General features: G+C 35.7%; 2 protein-coding genes across 3 annotated transcripts; one reads left to right on the top strand and one right to left on the bottom strand.

The window, feature by feature from the left end:
• Nucleotides 1-184: 184 nt before the first annotated feature.
• Nucleotides 185-19,690, bottom strand: LOC139144065 (uncharacterized). 2 transcript variants are annotated; one of them, XM_070714716.1, is made up of 15 exons: nucleotides 19,573-19,690; nucleotides 17,409-17,635; nucleotides 16,092-16,446; nucleotides 15,652-15,703; nucleotides 15,153-15,280; nucleotides 13,983-14,146; nucleotides 13,737-13,816; nucleotides 13,175-13,261; nucleotides 12,747-12,831; nucleotides 11,602-11,832; nucleotides 10,534-10,904; nucleotides 9,662-9,844; nucleotides 9,351-9,546; nucleotides 3,116-3,209; nucleotides 185-2,579 (listed from the first exon to the last, which is right to left on the bottom strand). In XM_070714716.1, the coding sequence occupies exons 2-11, from the start codon at nucleotides 17,604-17,606 to the stop codon at nucleotides 10,758-10,760; spliced, it is 1,527 nt and encodes a 508-aa protein (XP_070570817.1). In that variant the 5' UTR covers nucleotides 17,607-17,635; nucleotides 19,573-19,690; the 3' UTR covers nucleotides 185-2,579; nucleotides 3,116-3,209; nucleotides 9,351-9,546; nucleotides 9,662-9,844; nucleotides 10,534-10,757. The 2 variants fall into 2 exon arrangements, with proteins under 2 accessions (XP_070570817.1, XP_070570818.1); XM_070714717.1 differs by having other exon boundaries at nucleotides 17,409-17,620.
• LOC139144476 (uncharacterized) lies at nucleotides 4,916-5,644 on the top strand. Its single transcript, XM_070715174.1, has one exon. The coding sequence runs from the start codon at nucleotides 4,916-4,918 to the stop codon at nucleotides 5,642-5,644; it is 729 nt and encodes a 242-aa protein (XP_070571275.1).
• Nucleotides 19,691-27,980: the final 8,290 nt, after the last annotated feature.

Genomic DNA, 27,980 nt, shown 5'->3' with positions numbered 1-27,980 from the left:
TATTGGTAAACAACAATATGACTAATATAAATATAAACAACAATACAAACAACAACAACCAGATATCTGGACCCCCTGTGTAACTGCGCATACTCAAACTTGGTAACACGCTTGATCGCTAAGAAAACCTGACCTGCAGAATTTAAAATTAAGGCATTTCATGAAAAAAAATAAACACAAGAGAAACTCTTGAAAATTATTTTATTTTCTTAATTTCAATGACTTTAACCAAGTCCATCCAGCGTTTTAAAAGTTCAACAGAAAGCAGAATATAATACTGAGTGATTCACTGATTGTTGTGAAATGGACATCAAGTGCATATTCACTTCAGTTTCCATCATATACATATCCTGGGACACAGCCTGGATACATCCATGTGGCACGCATACCTGGCTATGGCAGAGTACTAGATGTCAAAAAGTGATGCTGCTGCTTTGGCAAAGTGCATGACAAATGCTTTAATAAAATTAAGGCTTTTAACACAGCACCTTTGTAATGATTGTCACATATTGAATGCCTTATTTAGTTCTAACATCAATTTTTTCTGCTATTTGTGATGTCTCCACATTAAGCTGCTATGCTTGTTTAGGGCCAGCTGTTGAGGGGCCTGTTTCAAGCACTGGTACAAAGTTCAACGGTAGCAACAACTAGCATGTGATCTCGTCTAATGAGAATGACATATTGGTGTGACTAACATGCTGATACAATATTATTTATGGAAACAATATTAATTGAGCAATTGGGACAAGTTTCCATCATTTATTTCAAATTGCGATTATGAAAGGAAAGATAAGACAGAAAAAGATGCAAACCTTTAAATATACCGGTATATGCTATATGTGGTTTTTGCGCTCTGATGTGTTCAATCTTCCCTTTGCATTTGACATGGATAAACTAAAATTTACAACGCAATATAATCATGTGTCATGAAATACGTACAATCATGAATATGACATTGGCACTTTCCTTTTGTCCATTGCATTATGTCAATGCATGTATATATATGTCATGAAATATGCATAATAATGAATGTGAAACAGGCATTTAATTTCCCTTTGTTCATTACATTACATCAATGCATGTTTATAGGAAATTAGTGCAAAGAATGAAACACTGACTTAAAAAAATATTTTTTACCAAAACTTTAAAGAATATCATACGCTGCAAAAAATTTTGTTAATCATATTGCACAATCACTCAGCATGATGTACATTTCGTGAAGTAAAAATTTTAAATGATTGATTATTTGAGCATCAAGAAAACAGATAGGCAAGGAGTCTAAAGGAATTAACTAATACAAAGTTGCAATGTAACAATAATTATCTACTGACATCAGTAGTATTTTTTGACTTCTTGTGCACTCAATTTTTCAGTGTAACATATCTTTTGAAGTGGGAAGATTTACATGTGAAATTACCACTTTGTTCTATGAAAGGCAAATTCTTTTTCAAGAATATCTGCAATCTCTGCACCTTCCTTTTGACAAAATAATGTTTCAGAAACCAAAACTTTCCTCAAGTTTTTCTGAACCTACAGAGAAATTTATATAGAAACCTGTAGAAAGTGGAAATTAAAGGTACTTTTTGCTTGTATACTTCAAAAAAAAAATACAGTGCACATGACTCCACCTAGACCAATTGAAGGTTTTCTGAGAAAGAACACATATCTAAACTTAGTAGTAGTATGTATTTGAATTGGTAGCTCAGTAACAGTGACTACAATCTAATCGAATTATACAGTTTATTTTTCATATGAATATAAACCTGGGAAAATCTTCCTTTCTGTACAGTTTAAAGAAAACTGATAATCCTGTTCAAAGTTTTCATTCTCCTTTGTATGCATGCATGAAACATGCAGTGTTTGCACAATAAAACATAATGCATCCACTCATTTAGGTTTTGCAAATTTGAACAATAGCTAATACAAAACTATTCTAGAAGTTTGATCCACAAAGAATATACAGAACCGTATAAGGATATCCAGTTTAACTGGTTAAATGATAAAATGACAGTAGAGCAACATTCATTTCTTTGAATCTAAAGATTATCATCATGGCAACTCAGTTGCATACAATGCTTAAATCATACAATCATGCAATATGGCAACTTGGTTGCACTGGATGCTTTGCATCATACATATAATGCAATGTGGCAACTTACACGTCTTCCAGTATTTAAATCATATATGCAATGATTGCAAGTGTCTGTGCCTAACGTAAGGTAGCCTGCTGTTTGTGCATACAATTACACTATCAGTAAAATAATCAAGCAGCTGCCTATGGAAGTTTGTAAATTTAATATGTTACAAAGTAATACAGCCTTTGAAAGCTACACTAGCATAAATGATTGGTGACTTGAAAGTATTGAAGGCAAGATAAATGGAACTTTGAGACGGCGACACCCTGGATGCTATTCATACATTTTCTTGACACTTTCAACTGTACGTTTACATCCAGGTGCAGGACATTTTTTCCCATGAATCTCATTGACACAGCTTTCACAAAATTTGTAATGGTTACATGGAAACACGATGTGGGAACGCTTTTGACTTCTGCATAGCATACACATATAGGATTGCCCCTGTGAGAAGACAAATATACAACATCAGTGAATTGCACATCATCTGAAATGACAAATAATAGATTAACTTTTTTCTGAGACATACGGACTATAAAAATTTCCTCTAAGTTTCTCTAGTATATTGACATTGCTAATATACAATGATTCAACTAGATTACACTACATATATGTATATTTCAATGAAGATGAAATATGCAATTTAAATGTTCAGTGACATACAACAAAGTTTGTTGACCGGCAGGAATTGGAAGTCAGCTGCTGTTACTAAGGGGTTTCTTGGTCAGTTTGGAGGTGGTACAAACCCTTAAGTACATGTACGGTATATTGTTGCAGTTATGTATCAGAGAAAGCAAACTAGTTGCAGGAGTTTAGATTCACGTACATGTGACTCTAAGCGTATGTCACTTAATGAAGATTCTTCATAAACCACTGACAATGATACTTGTCTAACTCTGCAGTATTTGAGATTGAGATAGACTTGAATGCCCATCAATTTGCAACCACAAATACCATGTAATCTATTGATATAAACTTACCTCCAACTCTTTGCAAATTTCTTGGCATGTCTTTGCCACTTGACGACAAAGATTTTGAGCAAATTTTGCATCTTTGTTCCTCACCTGTTCAGACCTACATTAAAATAAACATGGGTTTAATAACTCAATTTTATTATCTTGTAAAGTGACATGTAAGCACACCTGCCTTTTATGCATTACTTTTAGTCAAGGACAAGTGTGTGATCTGGCTCCAAAGAGAACAGTACTGACAATGCAATTAACTGATGACATAGGTGTGGGTAGTATCCCTTTTCCTGCAAAGTTCGTATTTCACCATCGGGTCAAATTGGTTAAAACTAGTGAAGCAAAACATGTCCAATATGGTGCATTTGAACATAGACTTGAACATTTGAAGGTCCCTGAAGACAGAGATAAAATGTAAACATGATTTTTACAGACTAAAGTTCCTATAATATACCGTCCATGAATACATCAAGCCAAGTGGATGAAAGTACATATGGTTTTGGCTCAATACCACTTTTTACTGACTTGGCAGATGAGGAATGATACTCACTAGCAGGTAAAGGGTTAAAGTTAAAGTCCTTGAAAAAGCGACTGAAAGTTTTGCTTAAACTATATGAAAGGAAACCTAAAAACCATTCCTTTTCACAATTTAAGAATAAATACCAGGGATCGCAGTGCAAAGTTTAAGTTCAGATACATATTGACAATATTTAAATTTAAAATGGCCACTATAACCTGTGTTAACTGAATGACCAAAAGTAATGCTTTTTTTATTTCAAAAAAATCAGGACAGTGAAAATTCCATTTATTTAAGAGGCTTTACATGAGTCAACACAGAAGTATTGCAAATATTTGAGACTCTAAACACCAGTCCCAAGGCACACTTACCTTAATAATAAATTTACACCATACCCACATAGACAATTTACAAAAATTAGAAACAAAATAACATTATATCCATAATAAGATACCGTGCACCTCATAACCTCATACACTGTATTTTGAAGTGAAATTTACTGTGGCAGTATCATTTTTCTTATCTTCAATATGGTTTTTCTAAGTTAATATTGTAATAAACATTTCAAGAATGTTGCATGATAACAACACCGTCTTTCATTTCTAAAGTGATGGAAAGAGCTGACAGGTACAGCACCACCTGTCACATTTCTTTCCATTTCATGATCAAAAATTGATAAGAGAATTTTAACTGGCGAGAAACACGCAGCCAAAAAGTTGTATTTTCTTACTTCTTAGTACTGCCTTTTGCTTGATAATACTACCTGACACTTCTATGATTCACATTCACCTACTCATGTCATACAGCCTCAGTATGGAGTAACATGGGATGCAAATGAGACGTCAATCAGTGTGCAACAAGAGAACGGCGCTCCCGGAAAATTTCAAATTTTGTACGCTAAATATGGTATTACCAGCTTAAAACGGTTACAGCTTTGAAGAGTGAAAGTGTCTGGAACAAGAGACAGCAAGAGACAGAAATGGGAGTAGATTTAAATGCATACCGAGAAAGAATTGGAAAGTTTGGAGGTGGAAGGCCATGTGGTGGGAACGGTACCTGCGCCATGCTGGCACCCTTGTATTGTTCTCTATTTAGAAACGGATTCGTATCGTTAGCTATCAAGGTATGCCTGTTTCATTGTTAGTAATTGGTAATGTGAGAAAAACCCGGGACCATACAGTGACGAACGTGAAAGCCAGGGAGGAACCATACCAAAAAGAAATCTGAGAAGTAATACGAGCCGCGATTCCGAAACTTCGAGTGATGTACGAGCTGATATTCGGCTGCTGAGAGACACGATGTTGAACAAACTCGAAAGCATTGCTATAGATATAAAAGCGATAAATAACAGATTCGAGACACTAGAACAACGATTAAACAATATAGAAGATGAAATGGATACAATGAAAGAAGATATCGATGAAATACGAAATGAAGAGAACTCAAAGAATCCAAACGGCTCTACTGGAAACGAAACGATGCAAAATTTGAAAGGTGAAATACAGCAACTCAGACATGACATGGCCGACTTCAGAGAAAACCATGACGAGCTAATAAACAGAAGTAAGCGATGCAACTTAGTTTTCTCTGGCGTAAAACAAGATGGTGCCGAAACATGGGAACAGACGGAAGAAAAAGTGAAGGATATTATTAAAGGAAACCTCGAAATCGACAGAAATATTAACTTTGAACGCGTCCACCGTATTCTAAATGGGCCAATTGTGAACGGATCAAAGTTGATCGTGGCCATGTTTAGTTGTTTTAAAGACAAAGAAGAGGTGTTGCGAAAAGCCAGAAAGTTGAAAGGAACTGATATTTATATTGAGCAGGACTTTTCGAGAAGAACCCGTGTGAAGAGAAAGAAACTGTTTGCTCTCAGAAAAAAACTACAAGAAAGGGAAGATATTGCCAAGACGATAGTAACTCATGATAAATTAGTGGTGACGATGGCAGATGGTATTAGACGCATTTTTGCATGCGATGGAATGCTCGGAGAGGTGAAAGAAGTGGACATGAAAACTGCATAGGGGAGAGGCCGAGGCCAAGATACTCATGAACGGAAAAAACAAAATATTACTGAAAAAAGCAAAGAATTGAAGTTTATGGTTTGGAATGTAAGGGGTTTATTATCCCATCTATCAAATGATGATTTTATTACATTTTGTCAGAAATTTGATATATTTGGTCTGGTGGAGACATGGATTCACGACAAAAACAGAGTGAGCGCTTTCAAAAATTTTGTTTCTTTCAAATGTCAAGCTGTAAAGTTGAGTAAAAGGGGAAGAGCCAGTGGTGGTGTTGAGGTGTTTGTGAACAAGAATCTGATAAAAGGTGTTAAACGGATTCATACGTCAATGAATAATACGGTCATCTTGTTTCTACAAAAGCAGGTATTTCATTTCATGAAAGATGTTATCTTAGTTGTCACTACGTACCACCTGAAGGTTCAAATGCATATTCAAATTCGGGCAATGATGGTATAGAAAATCTGAAAGTAACCTGGTCGATGTGCTTAGCAATTTAATGAAGACGATATTAGCATCATAATAGCTGGTGATCTCAACGCACGAACTGGGTCAGTGCAAGAATTTATTGAACACGATGACTCAAGATACGGAGTAGGGTCAAACTACGAACCCAACATTTTTACAATCAACCGCAGGTCACTTGATGAAAGGATAAATAATTTCGGTTTATCATTGCTTACTCTATGTAAAGATTTATCATTGTACATGCTAAATGGAAGAAAGGAAGATTCTGGCCAAGGGGAATTCACATGTTTTTCAAATGAAGGGCGAAGTGTTGTTGACTATGTCCTTGTTTCACAAGAGTTATTTCACAGAGTCAGATCTTTTGTAGTACCGACACGAGTTGAGTCTGACCATTTCCCTCTTTGTTGTTCATTTGATGTTACAATTGATTTTACACGAGAAATGTATTTAGCTCCTGTCAAACGGTTTTATTGGCGTAATGATTTACTTCATGAGTATCAAGAAAATCTTAGACATGTTGAAAGTACTGAATTTGGAAATGTAATGTCATCGAATGACTTTAACATAAATGATGCTGTCGAGAGAGTGACAAATATCATAAAAGATGCTGCCCAAAATATGCTCAATGTGAAAAGTTACAACACAAAACAGAGAGATTATCGGAAAATATGGTTTGATGTAGAGTGTAGACAGGCAAAATCAGATTACAGAGAAGTCTTCGTAGATTTCGTAAAACTGGGGTAAAGGAAGATTTTGAAAATTATAAGGAAAAGAGAAATCATTACAGAGTTTTGACTCGTCATAAAAAGCGAGAATTTGAAGAGGGAGAACAGAGACGTCTTACAAGAAATATGTGGATGAAGCTTGTATTTGGAAAGTATTGAAATGTGCTAAAAGGGGCACGCAGGGACATGGGTTGATTTCACTTGATGACTGGGTAATGTATTTTTCAGAACTTTTCCAAGAGACAGTAGAGGATTCAACGACAAATGCACATTTTATCAATGGATGAGAAAGTTTCTTGACGAGTTTGATCCAAATAACGAACAAACCTTGGTCAATAGTGTTAACTCTTTTCTGTACTTAATTGTAAAATAACTGATAGAGAAATTGAAAATGCAATCAGAAGGTTGAAGAATAACAAATCAGCTGGTCCTGATATGCTCATACCAGAATTTTTCAAGAATTCTGATGGTATTTTGCTGCCTTTCCTAAATAAATTGTATAATGCCATTTTTGACAAAGGTATTTTCCCAAGTATTGGTCAGTCGGCATTATTGTTCCTTTATTTAAGAAAAACGACCCAAGCAAACCAGAAAATTATAGAGCAATTACCTTGTGAGCATCTTCAGTAAAATTTTCACCAGTATTTTGAATGAGCGTATTAAAAATTGGGCAAAGCAGCACAATATTGTTCCCGAGTGTCAAGCGGGCTTCCGAGAAGGTTATTCCACTGTGGACCATTTCTTTACATTATATGCAATTCTTCAAAAATCATTGGCAGGGCGGGGTAAGAAATTGTATTGTCTTTTTGTTGATTTTGAAAAGGCGTTCGATTCTGTTGATCGGACACGACTTTTGTATAGACTAGCTCTGAGGGGATTAATGGTAAAATGTACAATATGATGAAAGCAATTTATGTTGATGTAAAATCGAGTGTTAGGGAAGGAAATGTTATGTCTGATTATTTTGATTTGAAGAAAGGTGTTCGCCAAGGTTGTATGTTAAGTCCTATTTTGTTTAGTTTTTATATCAATGAATTAGCAAATATGATGGAAACTTCGGGACATTCTGGAATACAATTATTACCAAATGATATGCTTCAATTATTTCTTCTGTTGTATGCTGACGATATTGTCATTTTTTCAACCACAGTGATTGGATTAAAAAGGCTTATTGATATTTTATATGAATTTACATTGAAATGGAAAATGAAAGTTAATTTATCTAAAACTAGAATAGTGGTTTATAGAAAAGGAGGATATCTTAGTAAATATGAGCGATGGTATTTTGGGGAGAATGAGCTACAGGTTGAAAGTGCTTATGAGTATCTGGGTTTAATTTTGTCTTGTAAAGGATCATTTTCAGTAACTACAAGAAATATGTCTGTGAAGGCGAGAAAAAAAAATAGCTATACTTGGAAAGTGTGTTAAAAATGTGAAGTGTTTACATCCAAAGACTTATTTTAATTTATTTGATGTACTTATTTTACCCGTACTTAGTTACGGGGCAGAAGTGTGGGGTTTTCAAACTTATAAACATTTGGAAAGGGTACAGTTATTATACTGCCGACAATACCTGGGAGTGTCAAAGGGTACTTCTAGTTGTACTGTTTTGGGCGAGTGTGGCAGATTACCGTTGTTTTGCTATTATGTCAAGAGATGTGTGAAGTATTGGCTTCGCCTTTTAGAAATGCCTGAATCACGTTTACCATCTAAAGCGTACCGTATGTTACTAAATATGGATGAACAAGGGAAATACACATGGGCCACTGATATGAAAAACTTATTATACTTGTATGGTTTTGGTCATGTCTGGCTAAACCAAGGAGTTGGTAATATAAATGTCTTTTTGTCAGAATTTCTTATTAGGGTGAGAGATGTAAAAAGACAAGAATGGTGGTCTGAAGTTAGCGTAAATGAGAAAACCAGTTATTACAGGAATTTTAAAACGGAACTTAATTTAGAAATGTATCTTTCATGTATTGATTTATATAAATATCGTAGAGCACTGGCTAGATTCAGATGCTCTAGTCATCCATTGGAAATAGAAACTGGACGACACAGAGGAATTGATAAAGAATATAGGCTTTGTAAATTATGTTGTAAAGAAATAGAAGATGAATATCACTTTCTTTTTATTTGTTCGGCATGGGATAACTTAAGAGAAAAGTACCTCCCAAAGAAATTTTGTAGACCGCCATCACATTATCAATTCAACATATTAATGAAAACAAATGACGAGTCTTTGATTAAGAATTTAGCGTTATTTATTTTTCACGCCTTCAAAACTAGAGACAAAGTGTGATTACGAGAAGATATGTTGTACTTCAATAATCTTTTCAAATTTGTTTTGTATGACTGATTGACTCTGTATTTGGTAAACATATAAGGGCCGGAGGCCCACATTATGCAGAAATAAACATACATTGATATGGAGTAACATCTCAAAACAGTAACAGCAAAATAAACATGTAACAATTTTGTTGATAACAAGAACACTGAGAAGAGACTGAACTTACTTCTCTTGGAGTGTCCTGCGATAGAAGGTTACTTTCTCCACCATTGCATGATGCTTGTGATCCATACTCTTGGCAAGCTGCTCAACATGCTTCCTTTGCTCTGCTAGCATTGACTGTTTGTGTTTTAACTCTTTATCCAACTCCATTATCTGCTCTCGTAATTCTGTTATCTTTCATCTGCTTTGTCCATCTTATCCTGTAGTATACAAAAATATGTGAAAATAAAACAAAATCACCAAAGTTTTCTGAGAATATATTGAAATATCCAAGTATTCTTGTTCATTATATTGTCATTTTGCTATTCAGTTTACCTTTTCAGATTCTTTATAACTCATCAGTTGTATACTATATACATGTTCAAGGTCTTCTATCTGTGCATCCACATCTGCATCTCTGACCATACTGTTCATCAAATCCTTCCTTACAAGAGTACATTCATGGCTTAGTTTAGCCAATTCATCTTGATGTGCCTTCTGGCTGTCAACAAGATCCAACTGCAAAATAACAAGGGACTCAGATATTTTCAGATGTTTATGGCTTTGCAAAATTTTATTCAATTGTTACAGTTGTAATAAATGGTATCAAACACCTTTTGTCTGGTTATAGAAATCAAATGAGGTTATGGAAAGCTCACTTAATGCCATCAATTTTTTAAAAAGTCTCATAATGATTTGACTTGCAGAAAACAAAGAAATGTTATTCACAGTTATGGATTTTTATATTTATTTGCAATATTTGCCAATTCATGTTTAAACTAAATTCCAATCATAGTCCATTTAAACTTTTACAACTTTCATCCAGGTTTCTTGAGTATAGACAGGTCAGTGCTTGATGGTGACAAACTTATACTGAAAGTCTTGTAGTTGTGCACATTCAGGAATTTAAAGTACCTACGCACTTGAATCTATGCAACATCTAGAAAATACATGAAACCATAACACTTCAGAATCTTCACATTCATCCACCGTATACAATGTTATGACTGTTTTTTATTGAAATTCAAAGAGTTTACCACTTGTCAATGGCAACAATAATAACCATGTGGAAAGTATCCAACTCTTTATCTAAAATGTATCCAAGGAATTTTAGAGAATATCTTAAAGCAATACATTTAGGATGTCACATCTATGATTTCATGTTTGTGTCCAAAGTTTGCTGGAGAAACTAACTAGACAAATGTTACCTTTATATTCTTGATTACTCTTCTGAGTCTTTCTTCCTCATTCACACACCCTGCATGTACTTGGTCATTATCTAGTACATTACCGGACTGATGAAGATCAACACAATATGGTTTCTGCTTTTCATTTTTCTTGCTGCTGAATTTAGCCAGGGCACACATCAAAGTTTGATCAGGAGGAAACTCCTTGGCATGTCTTCCTGGCTGGTCTTGAACGTGTTCCTTTCTCAGGGCAAGAAAAGCATTACAGAGGCGAACCTGTCTACACCAACATTCAGATTTGTAGTTTTGCATAGCTTTCCATACTTGTGCACCACATCTTGTTTAACCATCCACACTGGGATTTCTATTTTATCATCACGGATGGCAGGTTTCTAAATAATAAAATATGTAAAGTACCACAAATCATGAAAACTGTGAGTCATAAATTTCATCATGCAAAATCAATAATAATAATATATATTTGGTATTTTCCAGAAGGACAGCAAAGTGTACTGTAACTGTTATAGCTCTTCAAATCTTTAAACTCTTTCATACATTTGCCCTGGCATTGATGTGTCTTGCAGGTTTGCCTTCACACAATATTGCAGATGCAAAATGTCTTGTTATACAATTCTTTGCCGGTCTACAGCTCATTGAAACCTGTGACAATAGAAAATCTATGGTACCCTATAATTTTTGCCCAAACCTAAATGACAAGGTATGGGACAATACAGAATTTTAAATATCTGTCTGCAATATATTTCATGAAAAAATTTGCAATGAAACAGTAGCATTTCTATCATTGAAGAGTTTCATACTTCATTTAACAAATATGCACAGAATTGTACAAAACTGTTTTTGAGGGGCATACTAAGGTAATATATGTACCATTTATGTACTTTGTATCCTATGAAGTACTTTTCATAAGATGCAAAATTTATCAAGACTAGATCATAACCATAAGTACTTAACAGTTTCCAAGAATGTCCCGGCCCCTCTTTAAAGTCTGCCCATTGAGAGTGATAGCTATAGTAGTACTAGATAAAACTGTGAGCAACATCAACAATTTCCCTAGAAATTGACACCCACCTCTTCATTTTTTGTATCAATGACAAGAATCATGCCAGGTCTTAAATGTGGATCCACCTGGTTTACCATAATTATTGCTTGTCTCAAGACTGAATTCTGATCTTCAGTAAGCGATGACGTTGGTCTCAATGTAGACTTGTCAGGCCTCAATCTCTCTCTAGCCTCATCCAAGGTTATGTACTCGCCTGACTTGTGTAGAATGCTGAGAAGAATTTCATTGACCTGCACAATCTGAGGAAATATGAGAATAAACCTTATAATTATAAATCTACCATAACAAAAAATTTTTGCATGTGCTTAAAAGCCATTCAGAACACCTGTTCTGTAATATTTACTGTTTCCAGGTGCCTTAACCTTCTGTACTGAGAAAAGAAGATAAGGTTCACATACAAGACTAAATCATGAAGTGAGCAATGGCCAGTCCAAAATCTTTGAATATATGTGAAGTAAACCTGCTGAACTACAATTTCTTCTTGAGCACTGCACTAGGGCCTAGACACATTATATTTTCATTCTCAATACTCAACGGACATAATGAACATGTTCTCAGTCTATAGGCAATGGCGGAACACAGTGTATGACATTTTTTCAACTTTTCTAGTATAAAATCTGACTAAAAAAGCGTATAAGTAAAGTCATTCACAAAATACTTGCATGTATGTCCTCGCACATCATAAATTTTGTCCAACATTTGAGCAACAATTTGCCCGACCACAAGGTAACCCTAGTTGTGCAAAGAAACTTAGTGTATGAAATAAATGGATTCTTTTTTACAACTTGCTACATGGATTGCTATCTGGAACCATTGATATTTTAAACACAGTCAGCATGAAACAAATTATCAGTCAATCTGCAAGGTGATAGGTTTAGGCTATTTTGGCTGTTTCAACTAAATAACTGTTTAACAAAACTTATGATTCACTGGCTATGTGTAATGCTAGCCATCTGTGCTGTGTTGTTGTTTGTAATTTTTTTACATAAACTGACAACACTGACGAATGTTTTTTGGGCTAATTGTGTCAGAGCTCAAAGATTAACTTTGCAGTGCTGCTTTCTTCATACAATCTTCTATGTAAAATAAGTAATAAGACACTGGCAACTTTGTTTGGTCTGGGAGAGAGTGGTAAGAAATTCAGAATACATACTGGCTGTCCAAGTTCTTGGTGTATGCTGGGAACTTGGTGAGGTGCAATAGAATCTGGTATTGGGAATGAATTTTCAGGAGTTCTCCTGCAGATAGAAAAATACAATCATTAAGAAGGATAGAGTGGCAGCACAACAGATAATGATCCACCAATATTGCTTTACAAGCACCTTTAATGCCACAATTCTTTGTGGTGAGTAAAGAATGTATAATTGTCTTAAACACATGGCTGTATCAGTATTGACTTTGAGACAACATTTTCTTTCAGTGATAATAGAAGTAGGAATTCTTGACATGGTAGCAAAATAATGTGTTTAAGATAGACCTTTAGCACATTATTTCAATAATATCAGAGTCAGAATGGGCAAGGAATTACCAGAAGATTGCTAAAGATTAGTGTACAGTTTTCATAAGTTCATAACTACTTACTTTCTAAATTCTTCCACCATTAGCTTTGGTGCGACAGACTCATCAGTATTGGCATAAGTTTTTGCATGTTTGACATCCCTGCATTCTCTGCAAAATGAAAATAATGCATATGATTTTGAGACATAAGGTTAAAATTTCCATTACGGCTAGTTCTATAAGGTTTACTTAGAGAGTAGTGTAGAAACTTGAAAGAATTTGTCTTGCATGTATTTGTGTATGAAAGGTGATGTTATGGTTATGTTAAAGCATACGCTTACACTGATGTCATGTTTATGAATTTCTGGTCAAAAAGTATAATTGATAGAAGCAAACTGATTAGTCTGACTGTTGAAGTTGGCAGAGAAGAGATGAACTTACAAAAACAGTCACCATGTAGCAAAGATAAACTCATAGAACACGTTTGGAATGAAACTCTTGACTGACATTTAAAGATTGTGCTCCAAAGGGACCAGTGGAGACTTTTAAAATAAATTTATGTTATCCTTCAATCATTCCATGTAAGGAATCCACATACTTGCATGTCTTATGCATGAGGTTTAAAATAAAAAAGTAATTAACTTACGCATGATCAACCAACAGATTATAGTATCTTTCTGCCAAATCTCGTCTACTTACAAGAGCCCTTGGCCACATGCAGCTGACCTACAGTAGAAAAAAGTCAAGACGGGCTATCAGTCAATTTTGAAGACACAAATTGCTGTAGCAGCTATACTTAGAATACATTTTTACATATTTAAAAACAGTAAAATCGTATTGCTTGACTGACAATGGCAAATAGAAACTAAAAAGGCAAATATACTTTGCATACCTTGTGGTCTATTTCACTGAGTTGGGGAACTGCATTTCTGTCTCTGTCAATTTTCAAATCAAAGAAGTTAACACCGGTTATCAAACTGTTATCTCTCAAATCAACCACAAAGCTGCCTTTCACAAAGAGCATACCAGCAAAGATGTCATCCAGCAAGAGAGTACCTGGGGACAATTATCAAAAAAGATTAAATTATGTTAACAAAGCAAGTTTCACTTCCACAAAGAAATTCTTTAAATGGTAAGAAATCCGTTATTCTATAGCTGCACATATCTTCATCTGTGTGGATATAGCTATTACCAACACTGTAAAATACACTGAAACATAATTACATGATATGTATTTGCCATATCATTATAAAATGAAGTGTAAAGCAAGCTATTGTGCTGAATCAATATTATGCAGGTTATTTTCATGACACTTTGCCACTGAACTGCAAGAATTTTAAATTTCTATTTACGGTCTACAAATATGTACATATGGTACCAAGGCCTGAAAGCAAGTTCATACAGATAGTTTGTAGAAAGTAAAATCTCTTGATATACACAAACTTGAAATGATATAGAAGTGACCACTATTTGATGTTTCTCATGATTTTATGAAAGAAGTATTAAATACTTTTGGGTCACTCACACTCTGTAAATACAAAAGTCAAACCAACTTATAATGTTTAATTAATATATTTTCAAACAGGAATTAAGAATTTTGATCAAAAATCCCCCAAAAATGCCTTCACATAATATATGTTTTGTTGAGTAAATATTTTCATAGGAAATATTTAGGTGATTCTTCTAAGGAAAGTTCCCTACACTTTAAATTCATTTTTTGGATGGAAGGAGAGGGGTAAAAGTAGGTCTTGCCAATATTCAGATTTCAGCTTGTATCCACAGCCTTTACATCTATGAGTCACACATTCATTAACATCGTTGAAGAAAATTGTGCCTGAGTATGATTGAAATTTCAACAGAAGCTATATGTGGTTCACAGAGTAAAATATCGGCTTTACATGTACATGGTTTATTGAGTTTATCATATCTCAAATAAATTGCGATTGACATTCAAAACCAACATGCTAGAAATATGATCAAAAGTAACAGCTACTTGGGCTTCAAAGTGTATTTTGTCTGATCACTTTGACTTTCATGCAAACGACTTCAATCAAAAAGTTACCAATTTCAGTTTTCACTTGTTCTGTTGGTGGAGTTAGGAAAAGGAATCTTTGTCGACACTCTTCAAATTCTTCCAAAGAAATGGAGGATATAGAGCATGATGTATCTTCTTCCTGCAACTCAACAGGACTGTTCAAGAAATAATATACAGATAATAATCAGACCGGTACTATTATTAGCTGTCATATTGTGATATACTATGATGACAAAAATGAAAATATACTACTACACTGATGAGCAGAACTATGCCGGTCTGATTTGGAAATTTTGCCATTTTATTGCCTTATATATTGACAGCCCCTCAAATCACCTTGTACATTTTGACTATGTATTCATCAAAACTTAGACTAACTTAGTAAAATTAATTGTTGTGTATTTGATTCCAGTCAACTATGAAAATCACACATACTTGACAAACCCGTGATAAATACTGATCAAATTACATATATATCAATAAGTATCCTAAAATAGACCCTCTGCAAATCAATGCACTGACGTACCATGGTGGAAAAATAAAATCCAACTCTTCCTTATCTTCAAAGTGTATTCTTTCTGGAAGAAATAAACAATACCACACGGTGAAATTTTTGACCAAATACAGCACACGATAATCTGACTGACTCTCAAATTACAGAATTTATGCATGTTGGGTATGGCTTACATAATTTCCATTAATGGACCATGGTAAATTTATTTTTTTGCAAAGCTTTTGATATCACTTATGTACTTAGCCTATATTCCTTTCTTGCACTTCCAGGCATTTTGACTGTCTTATTGTCATTAATTTGCAATTTGTCTATCATACAGGAGACTAAAACTGTAAAGCACATAATTTTTACAATATATATTTTATGGAAAATTAAACAGATTGCTGGTTATCACTTGCATGTAAGAAAGTGATTGGATAAATAATGAAATTGTGAGTTGTTGTTTCACTTACCAGATTTTGTTACCAACACAACCAATCCTTGTTCCCCTCCATAGTGTTCATATGGATGCATAGCAAACTGCCATCTTTCCTTGTTGGTTTCCATGGTAACATATCTACCTTGCCTAACCAGGGCTAAAGCACCAATTTTGAGACCTTCCCCAAACTGACCGATGACATTTTCATTCCTTGTATGGCTATGGGATGAAAATCCTAGAAGTAATATCTTCTTCTGCAGTGAGATCCCTCTGTTGATGAGTGTGAGTCTTTTGTTGAATTTATCATAGTGCAGAGATCCATAATTTTCAGTGCCGCCATTTATTGCTACCATGGCTTCATACACAACTTCTTCAGTATCATCTCTCCTCTGAAAATAAATGAACAGACTTACAAATCGCTCTTTTTATACAAAATGGGTAGCTGAACTAGTTGATGATCTTTTATTATTTTTACTTTGTATATCAATTGGACATTCTTATTATACTCCCAAAAAATGATTATAACACACTATTTTAGGTTCTCAACATATTTTATTATGTGTAAAATGCACTTATTGTTTACATTTAAATTCTAATCAGGACCAGCATTCATTTGTCAACAATAACAATAAAAAGTTACACAAATGGCGATGAATTTTTGATATTGCACGCATTTTTATCTCCAAAACGCTGAATATTATGTAAACAATACATTTATCATTCCTGGTATATGATAAAACCTTTACGGCCTTGATACGGCTTTTGCGAACCTTGGTCATACGGCATATGGTCCCTTGGACGCTCGGGCCCTTCTGCAATACGACCTTGGTCCATAGAAGCCATATCACGGCCATAAAGATTAGCTCCATGGTGTAACTGACAAAATAAAAGGAAAAACTGTCATGAAATTGGTACGCATGAGCAGTTTCTGTTCAATGTAAATATGAAAAAAGAAAACTTATGTGGTCACCCGAATAAGAACAAAAGCGTGAAGTTCCCTAATTGAGCTGAGGCCTCTCAGCTCCTCCATCCTAAACCAAACTTACGCAACAATCTGAGACAGCTCTTAGGTACCATATCTCTAGTCTCATTACTGTCCAAATCAGGATAAACAACCAGTTGAATACTGGCTGTTTTAAGGTACAGACTACCACACAGATAATTGTTATGATTTTTCACCTCTCACCTTTTGTCCTTTATGTTTCTGACTAGTTAATTTCATGTCATACAAAAAATATGTTGACTCAGCATCTCATCAAAATGTTCTATCAAGATTTTCAGGATATCAGTTGGGCAAAAAGTAGGAATGGTGCCACAACAAAACATCACAACTGTGCCTGTTAAAGTTTACCTTAATAAAATTCACTTTTTGAGATTCTCCAAAGCCAGTATAATGACGCCTGATATGTTTGTCACTTGCATCATATATCCCATCATGCCAGTTTTGTATGAATTCTCGGATGCCTTCCCAATGTGACCAAGTCTGTGCATATCTTGATGTCAGGTTGAGAAGTACAACTTTGCACTCTTCTGTCATTTGTACATCCATGACGTCAAACAACTCTGCTGATACTAAAACTGTGAAATGAAAAATGGTCAGTATCAGAAATATGAGATAAGAGGTGTTGTATAATATCAGGTAAAATTTTGGGAGAAATTTTGACACCGAGATTAAATTTTTAGTACCAGTACATGCTGTACATGAGAAAATGATGGCGATCTGTTTTCCTTTGAGCAAAAAATTAAGTCACAATATCAGGTTAGTTTATCAGCCATTTTGGGTGAGTAATGTGGTTTTTGATTATCTATTAAGTCATTTTTCTGAAATTGGGAAGTAACTTGGAGATATTTTGCTGAAGCAGACTCTAAAAGCACAAATTCTGTCACACTGTTTGCCAATATCCTTAATCACACATGGGTCATGTATCTATTCCTCACACGCTATATACATAAATATTATTTTGAATGTCCCTTCAGACACCGTCCCTCCACTGGGTGAAGGGACAGTGCTTCAGACAATCAATTAAAAGTTCCTAAATCTGTGGACATTTTTTTTTCAACATATTAATAGTTTGTATGCAGCGTCTATATTCTAATAAGTGCCCTTTTTGTTTGCAATATCAAAATAATGCATTTGCTTTGTAGATGTATACAGGAGAGTTTATTACACCGTATGCAACGAGAATCTATGAACTGTGAGTACACATATACATGTAGGATAGCCGCAACGGCTCAGCCACAGATAATAGCTGGAAGTTTAATGTACATCTAGTGCATGCCAATTAATAGAAGAATTGAAGACACACATTCTAACATTCAATAAATTCCAGGATTAGTTTCTCATGGCATTTAAATTCAATGCCAGGTTATTTTTGGTTAGCTCTAGTACAGCAATTGTATTATAACCTATAGGTTTCTGTATACACACAAGTGAATGACGTTCTCAAGGGCAATTTTACTTATGAAGTTACAAGATAATTCCCTAAATTCAATTTATCTGTGACTATCAATTCAGAGAAAAAAGGTTTGCTTTGGAGCTATGGAATCTTCTGAGAAACACAGCAAGTAATTGTTAACATAATTTTGCAATCACAGTTACACAAAATGTAGGACGCCATAATGAGCTCACATATTTTGAAGTGGCATAAGGTGTTTTATGACAGGGTGTAATATCTTGAGCAAGATCTTGAGCTTTCATTTATGTTGTATCGGCTGTTCAGAGAGTAATTTACCTTCTAAAGCACCTGTTACATTAGGGTATCAGTAATTCAAGTTCTCCTTATACTATATTTTTTAGGTTTTGTTTGTAAGTTCCGCATTGTACAGCTCCCGAGCTCACGTGACCTTAAATGGCCGCAAGTACGAGTATGGCGTATTCATAATTTGCACAGGATTCATGCAAAAGTTGTTGTTTGGTTTGTTGCACAGTCTACCGTACCCACTGACGTACGATAATCGATAACAAATAATTTTCACTTTTGGGAAACAAATCTAAAGCCATAAGCTACTTACAAGTTATCAAAATAATCTATATATGGACAGTATTTTGTACGAAACTTTTGTCTGTTCAGTGTCAGTGACGCGTGACGTTTATAATATACATATTTGATCCTAAGGATCACGACAGTCGCAATCGTACCCGTGGTGTTCACAGAGGCCGGAAGAGACAGTTAGTGAATATGGAAACGTAGCTGCGGTACTGAAGCTCGAGGTTTTGCCCGGGTATTTGGGTCGGACGGCAAAACCAGACCCACCCAGGCAAAACCTCGAGCTATACCGGCAGTTCTGCAGCTAACGCAAACGTATAGCTGCAATACTGTAGCTCGAGGTTTCACTGCGTATTTGGGTCGGACGGCTGTCCGGACCAATGCAGCTCACGCGGCCAGGCCAAGAGGCGCTTGCTGAATTGCTCGGATCATGGAGTATGTACGACGTCGACAGTTTAGAAATTATACATGGAAACTTAACTTTACACTTCAAGGTATTAAAATAGAAAATTTCACCAAGACACTCACCTTTTTAGTGATTGCAGCATCCGATGAGCTCGGTCTAGGTGATAGACGTCCACGGCGCTCCCATAGGCTGATAGGCGTCCATTAGGGAGAGACTTGCCACATGACGTCACTGGTTTTCCCCGATTTACCAGAAAGAGGCTACACAGGCCTGCAACAACAGTGCAAGGGAGCGTTCACGCAGATGATTTGGGTGGGCCACAAAGACCTGGGAGTCCATTTAAAACAGGAAAACTCCAAAGGTTTGGAGGTGGGGGTTTTCGGGGTTTTTTGTTTGTTTTTTTTATTTTTTTATTTTCTCAACATAATAGGCCTACAGGGGTTGCTTGCTTTCAAAAAATGACAGCGCTGTCAAAAAATTAATACTTTGGCGAACAAAAATATTCCGGCAAATACAGGTGTTTCTCCACATGTTTCAGTGTGTGAAGTCATATCAATATGATTTGTCTATTATCTTTGTTATTATCGTGCTTTGACAAGTCTAAAAAAGCTTGTCTTGCCCTATTGTGACAACAGAGTGAAAACGATGTGTTTCTAGCATGTCCGAAATAAATATAAAGGCCGATAACTGAAGACTTGGCTTTCATAAGTTCTCTTTGTGCTTGTTGGCTGGCTGTAGGGCCTACGTAGATCGACCCTGTTGCTGGTATGTAAGTATGCACAAAGCTTATCTCGGGAAATAAAGACAAGGGAATATAAATGAGACGTATCTTTGACTTCGGTTTTCCTTCATCGTCAATAATGTTTTTGAAAAGATGACCGAGCATTTGATACAAGAATACATTCGAAGGTTTTAGGAATTAAACCCCCGTGCGGACTTAATCCAAAAATCTAGCAACATATTTATATAACGATTACAATTTCAAAAGAAGACAAAAGACAGAAACACCTCATAATCTTCTTAACACCTCAGTTAATCTCGATCCCGGGCTTTTCGAGTCAGGGTTTAAGTGCTTCGAAATTGAAAGTTTACTCCAAACATTCTGTAAGAAAACTTTAAAACCATTCCTTTTCGAAATAGACAGTAAAAGTCTCAGGGGTCACAGTGCAAAATTTAGTACTAGAGCAACAAGTTACCCATTATACCAATTAACCAACACTTGAAATTCCAAAAGGGCTGTCACCACTGTATTAATTGTTCGATTTTCACAAAATATTACGGTTCATCAGCTTCAAAATGACCTCCCATGCGCTAGACCAAAAACGTATGAGAAGAGTCCAATACCTGCCTTCGAGATGCTTTCCACCATAAATATTTTCAGGCGGTATCAAGGTGCTGCTGGCAGAATGCACACTCATTACAAGTAAGTATGTAGAGTTTGATCCCAGGCCATGGCTGGAAATTGTGTCATTGAGCAAGATACTTTTGTACTCCGTGCTTGTATCATACCAGTAGATTCGTGAAATGTGTAATCGGCCATTTTCATGACATCAACGCGACCCAACATTCTGGCATTTTTTGTTGTAAGACGGCGTTCAAAATGCAATATTAATAATTATAATATGAGTTTGCTGAAAGTGTCATCTAGTGGCAATTAAGTACAGAATTAGATGTGCTTTATGAAAATCAGCACAGGTATGATGATGTCTTGAAGAAAGTGTGCGGAAGGTTTATCTTTATTGGAAAATCTTGGCACACTAGGTGTACGTTACATTGCTGGGATGGTAATATTTCATTGGAACATTTCTCTCTAGTATGACTGAGTATATTGAAAACATGTGGAGGTACGCTCGCATCTCGCTTTTACTTTCAAAGTGAAAAGTATGCGGTCAGCTGCAGAGTTATGCACGGACTACCGGTATGTGCGATCGCATTGTGTAGCATGAGTACAGTGGCGCGTGAGTGGTACGTGCGTACGTGTGACGAATTAGACGGTAGAGACGCGCGTTTCTCCCAAGAGGAGTTTTGGGTCAAAAATGGAATTAAAATGACGATGAACATATGTGTCATTCTGGAACACTAGCGTCGAATTTCATTGGCTTTGCGGTCCCAGGGGCCAAACCGCGCATAGATCCTCCCTTTTTACGTTACTGTACACTCAGAGAACCTGTGAAAACTTTATTAGGCAGCAGAGTCACGCACTGCGCGAGATGCATCGGCCACTGATCACGCAGCGTGAGTGTTGTTGCGGTGCGTGAGTGCTGTTCTCAACCTATTTCTATAAAAGTCATTTCACAGTCGCTTGTACTTTGATACACGGCGAAGGCCCGCTATACGTATAAGCAAAGAAAAGATCAGAATTCGAAGGCCGTGTATCATGTACAATGTTACGAACAGACAGCTGCGTGGATAGGGTTTGGAGCCGACATAATTGACTGAATACTGGTTCTCACATTTCAAATGTAAGCATAAACACAAGCAAGAGGTATGACAAGAGGTATGTGACAACCGATGTAGACTCTTTATTTGACCATGAACGTCATTCTATGTGATATTGGTGGTCTGGAGGACAAAAACGTGTCAAACCTTTGCAATTTTCCATTGTTTCAGCGCATACCACAGCACAGACCAACCAGGACAAACAAACAAACAAACAAACAAATACATACATATGACTGCTATGAGAGTAAACAATAGCTTAAATAAGAATTCAAATAATTGACTGAACAACATATACAACACATGATTCGGTATCACTACTCACAAACTCAGTGATATTAGCTAACTGGCGTAGCATCTTGAATATACTGCATGTGTTGCTCAGCCTTGTACTTCAATTCTTATTAAATTTATCGTTTTCTCTTATACTTGTTTATAAATAGTTCCGTTTGTTTGTTTGTTTTCTCTCATGTTTATCTAGTTATTTGTATATTAATTTCGTTATCCTGGTTTCCCTGTGACCACAGTGGACACTCCTACGCCCGTGATTTATTTAATAATCCATCGTTCCATCATGTGTAACAGACACATGACAAATTGAACTGCTTTACGTCAGTTTCGGTTAGTTACTTCTAAATCAAGTTTGTTTCTTATCAATGAAGAAGCTGGTGTACAGTGATTTCCTCCAATTCCTAGGCAGCCTATCGATAGCAATCTGCTACCCTACCCATTGCGGAACAAATTGAACGTCATTGTCGACTGAATACTTCAAAATGTTAGAAGTTACATGTGGAGGATCTTTCATATGTAAAATTCAACAATTTGCACTCACCCTGTCACAGTATGGGACTCAATCATACAATTGCACTTACGGGATTTCAGGAAAAACCGACCCATGCATAAATCCTGATGAAGTTTTATTGCCATCCCCAACGCATCGGCTTCAACCAGACGGTGGAATGGCTCTCCGCTAACTGGGCTTTTAGTTATACTGCCAGTATCCCTTGTGAAAGTGAACAATTATCGACCAAAAATTGAAATCATGCAGGAAAAATCGGTCCCAGACAGATATTGAGAGTCTACTTTGCTTTTGCTGCATTTATGTGCTGACTTATTTCATAGATTGTGGAGCAGATGAAGTTTTCACCACCTCGTCTTTTGTTGTGTTGCGTTTTGTTTCTTTTCTCTTTTTCTTTCTTACTTTCTTGAAATAATAAATTTCAATTTCAATTTTCTCGAAAACATTCGATTTTCAGGAAAACGATATGGTCACAATTTCATTTACTCCACAACTACGATCATTTTGAATTGGAAATATCGGTAGATTTTAGGTTATTCTTTACACTATCACAAATTTATTATGTCTAGCCATTCTTGCTTTGTGAGAGAATGGTTTAGAGCTTCCTTGGGGAAACAAAAGTTGTAAATCTTTCCGTTTCGATAGGGTAACCCTCTTAAAGAAAATCGTCGGAACTGCGCTCAAAAGTCGTATGGACCCATACGATCAATGTACAAACACTATATCCAAGGTACTATATTGTGAAACTTAACAGTTGCAACTAAACTTACGTGATGCAACTAGGCATCCAACATGAAATACACTGCCTGTGACAAGAAAGTCGCACAGGCGCAGTTCTGGCGATCCTTAGCCTCCCTTATAATTTCATAAATATCTAAAGATGGCCTGTACGTTGCGTCGTGATTCATTGTTTACAGTATATAGAACAACTTTGCGTCTCAGTGGTAAGAGATTGGTTCGTTCTCCGGATAGCGTTTCTTTCATAGTTGTTCTAATGACTTTCGGTTTCAGTTTCGCCAGATGTTAGTTTCGCTATCCATTATTCTTTAGTAGCTTCACTGTCTATTGAGATAGCGTGACCTTGCTGAGTCATTCGGCTCTTGTTATGCATTATTGATTTATTAAAAAACCCACCAATGAGACGGTTCCTTATATCGACGTTCGTACTATACCTGCAAATCTAGTGTGTGTGACGTGTCTAATCTACAAAGTTGTACCAGACATTAAAAAAGTGAACGCAACGAACATGTAAGTGTCAATTGAAGTGGATTTGCCAATATATGGTCACGGTTACTTTACATAGAGTAACCTTGATATTGTCAACACTCACTGACTGATGATGTCCAACTTAGGAGGAAATTAAGACATTGTCAATTGCAGCTGTGCAAAGGAAGAAACAAACTTGGATGTACACTTGAACTTCTGTTGTTAGTATTAGTTTAATTTACTGAGTGGTCAATCCCTGGGCTTAACAGCTTCCTCTTTTTCTGGAAGAGCCTTGGAGGTTAACAGTGCCCTGGTACAGGTCTAGCAACCTTAATTTCCAACGGCAAATCATTAGGGCGCACAAACAGAAAGCATTCTCTGACCGTATATCTTGTAGCCTAGAATCCTATTCGTCCGCTTGCCTCCGTACCGAGGTACGGAGGCAAGCGGACGAATAGGATTCTAGGCTATATATCTTGTTGAAATTACCAGAAAGAGGTGTCAAACGTAATTCTCATTGGATCGCAGGTCTCTCGCTGGTTTATACATATAATTTGACCAAATCTCTCAAATAAACATGTAACAGGCGCATTTTCCATGATTAATTTCGAAAGTTAAGAAGAGTATTTTCAATTTAGTGCGAGCATCTACCGGTAGCCAATGAAATGTATGAGAATCTAATTTCGCTGCAGCATTCTGAAGAGACTGCAAGTCGAGTAAGTTGGCCCTCAGGAATACCAAACAAAATACCAATCAAAGCACTGTTCCAGTAAGTAGTTGGGATGTCACAAATGCATGGACTGGTTTTTCAGTTGAAGATCTATCAATCAGTTAACGGGTTTTCTCTGCAAAGAAAAGAATACATTTCTGCAGATATGCAACCATCGATTCAAAATAGCGCTCAGATTCCTGACTGAAACTGAAGGAATAATGTCACAATGGCTTATTCGAAGACTGTCCAGCTCTGCTGCATACGAAAGAAATTAGATGTGTAAAATTTCATTCGAGTTTGTTTGCTCAGCCATTTTACTCTCGTGTGCAGGGCAATTTTTCGTGAGTTTATTTTCCCCCTCTAGCCGTTGAGAAAGTATTCAACATGTTTGATGTTTTTTGCCTCGCGAGGCCTAGGCAAAGTTCCCATCGTGTGCGCCGGAGAAAGTGATTTTCTTCAGTTTTTGTACCAAAGTTCGTGTGTGGAGACCACATGATAGTGGAAAATGATAGCCGGTAGTCTGGCCCGTAGCATTGAAAACACAGTCGATTATGGTTCGATACATGGCAAAAGCCGTAAAGATATATGGCAGACAAGATAAGTTGGTCTTTCATTCTAATCCTTAGAGCCTTTGCCGTGTATCGAACCACAAGTTGTGTTTTCAATGCTACGGGCCAGACGTAGACCATGGGCGATCATTTTTACTCAGTACAAGCATGTTGGATTTCATCCAACCGCAAACATCATCAACACAGAGCTCTATTTCAAATGTCGTCATGCAGGTCTGATGCAGATGACATACATTTACGTATTGTCCGAATGTCAAGTTTCGGGAAATATTGGGTTGTTTGCATTTCCAGTGCCAAATTTTGCGCAGTGACTCCTGATTTTTATTCTCGATTTTGGAAAAGGAATGGAAGGTTTGAGCAAAAGGGGCGAGACGTGTACTGCCTGAACTTACATATAATTATAGTAATACTTCCCTTGTAAAATACCAAGATCAAACATGGCAATATTTTTAATGATCTACAAAAGTTATATAATCACAAAATAACGGTTATTTTGACCGATGACTGTCCCTTCATACCGATACGTAGAATAATGCACCACTTTATACACATAAGAGAGCTTGAGATATTAACCTGATTTTTGGACCTATATGTCAGCTATTGGTGGTATGGAAAAGAACACGCCTTTATCAGAGAAACTATACCATCAAAATCATAGAAGCACACACAATCAATAAACTGTTAACATTTGATAGGGGTCAGTCCAGGGCAACAAGGCTGATTAATAATTAACAATTATGGGTTATGGTAGCAACAACCTAAATACGGTATAATAACATACTCAACAGCAAGACTTTCATCTCCTTTGACTCATATTTCGACGATGCTAAATTTGCAACGGTATATATTTATGTCCCACTTTCTGTGGATGAACCGTCATTCGGTATAAGTACGATAGCAGAGCTACATTGTATAATGTTTACCCCAGTGTTTGAAACATGGTTTCATATGACCTGCGATAAAAAGGTTAACACTGCGGTGCTATGCACCTGCCATCTCAGGCTAGTCAGATATGTACACGTAAATATGCGTCATTTAGTGATACTATAATGAACAATGGCTTAACCATGCCAATTACAAATGAAATGCACAGTGTGCATTCTAACTCACTTTTAGCTCATTGAGTCAATTTAGGAATCTTTTTAATTTCCTTTTGTCAGCCGTACAACAGTCAGTATGTTAATTTACCATAGTATAGGCACTCTGAACTAGGTTAAAATTTTATTCACCATTCGCTGACGCTGATAGCAATAATTGATAAACAGAAGTTCATCAAACAAATACACTACTATAACTACACCCCCCTTTTATATTTCCTGATTTACTTGATCACAAAGTAGTACTTCTCAGAGATGAGAAGAATTAACCTTTGTGAGGCCTTCAGGTAAATAAGATCTACGAACGCTTTACATACAAAGTATTTCATGGTTGCCTGTAATTTTCAGGTATTTCTTGCTATTACTCAGCAAAATTATAGTTTCCAACAGGCATATACAAGGGGATATATATATATATATATATATATATATATATATATATATATATATATATATATATATATATATATATATATATATATATATATCTACGAACACTTTACATACAAAGTATTTCATGGTTGCCTGTAATTTTCAGGTATTTCTTGCTATTACTCAGCAAAATTATAGTTTTCAACAGGCATATACAAGGGGATACATACAACATATATATATATATATATATATATATATATATATATATATATATATATATATATATATATATATATATATATATATATATTTAAAAACTATCTACTGTTGATTGACCAATCAGAGTGCTCAATTCAGGGTGTTTTATCTACTCGTAAAGCCCTGGTCACCAAATTCCAGAAACGAATGACAGCGCCGTAGTAAAGTACTGTCCAATCAAAAGTGAACATGTCATATTCTGTAGACATCTGGTACGTTTTAATATTCAAATTTGGTAACACAGCGGAAACCAGCTGCAACACAAAATCTGCTGTGCCCTAGGGCATTTATATAATGTGACCTAGTAGTCCAGTCAATTTAGGGTTTAACCTAGGACTAATTGCAACAGAAATTATTTCTTCACCATGACCTTTGGAAAGGTCTCACTAATGACATACTAAAAGTATAGGAAAATCTAAGGGGTGCAAATTGGTTAAATTTGCATATATTCAAATTAGCTATATATTGCCTGTAAAATGACTGCTATACTCACATTTTGGGCATGTAAACTGAATTCAAGTGACTTTTTTCATTGCAACACAATTTAGTAAGGTTCAACAAATTATTTTCTAAATGTCCCTAACAATAAATATCATGCAAATTACCTAATTTGCATATATTCGCAGTTTTTCCATTAAATTTTCCATTAAAATTAATGTTTAGGCTCATATATAAACTAATTTTTTCTCTATGAAATTGTTAAGGTTTTGCAAGAATTATCAATTCCATACCAAAAAAATATGAGATTGACCTTATTTGCATGCTAATTATTTTAATACAAAATGCCTAATTTGCATAATTGAATACAATATGACTACAATAGCTTCCATTGACATTTTCTGGTCTTTCTAAAATGCAATGAATAAAGAAGAGTTTCAGAGCATTACTGTTTAAATAAAGGTAATCAGAATATTTTCTTTGGACATTCTTCTTTCTTTTAGGACGTTAAGGTTATTCATGAAAAATCATTGGACGTGTTCAATTTTTTTTGACATTCATTGTCAATAGTTCAGTCATTTTCTCCTTCAACATGTTCGATTGCAGTAAAATTTTTGATGGAATTTGTCATGCTTTT

This window comes from Ptychodera flava, chromosome 11, assembly GCF_041260155.1.
Source record: "Ptychodera flava strain L36383 chromosome 11, AS_Pfla_20210202, whole genome shotgun sequence".
NCBI classification, from domain to species: domain Eukaryota; kingdom Metazoa; phylum Hemichordata; class Enteropneusta; family Ptychoderidae; genus Ptychodera; species Ptychodera flava.
The sequence above is the reverse complement of the archived record's forward strand: the minus strand, read 5'-3'. Positions and strand labels throughout refer to the sequence as shown.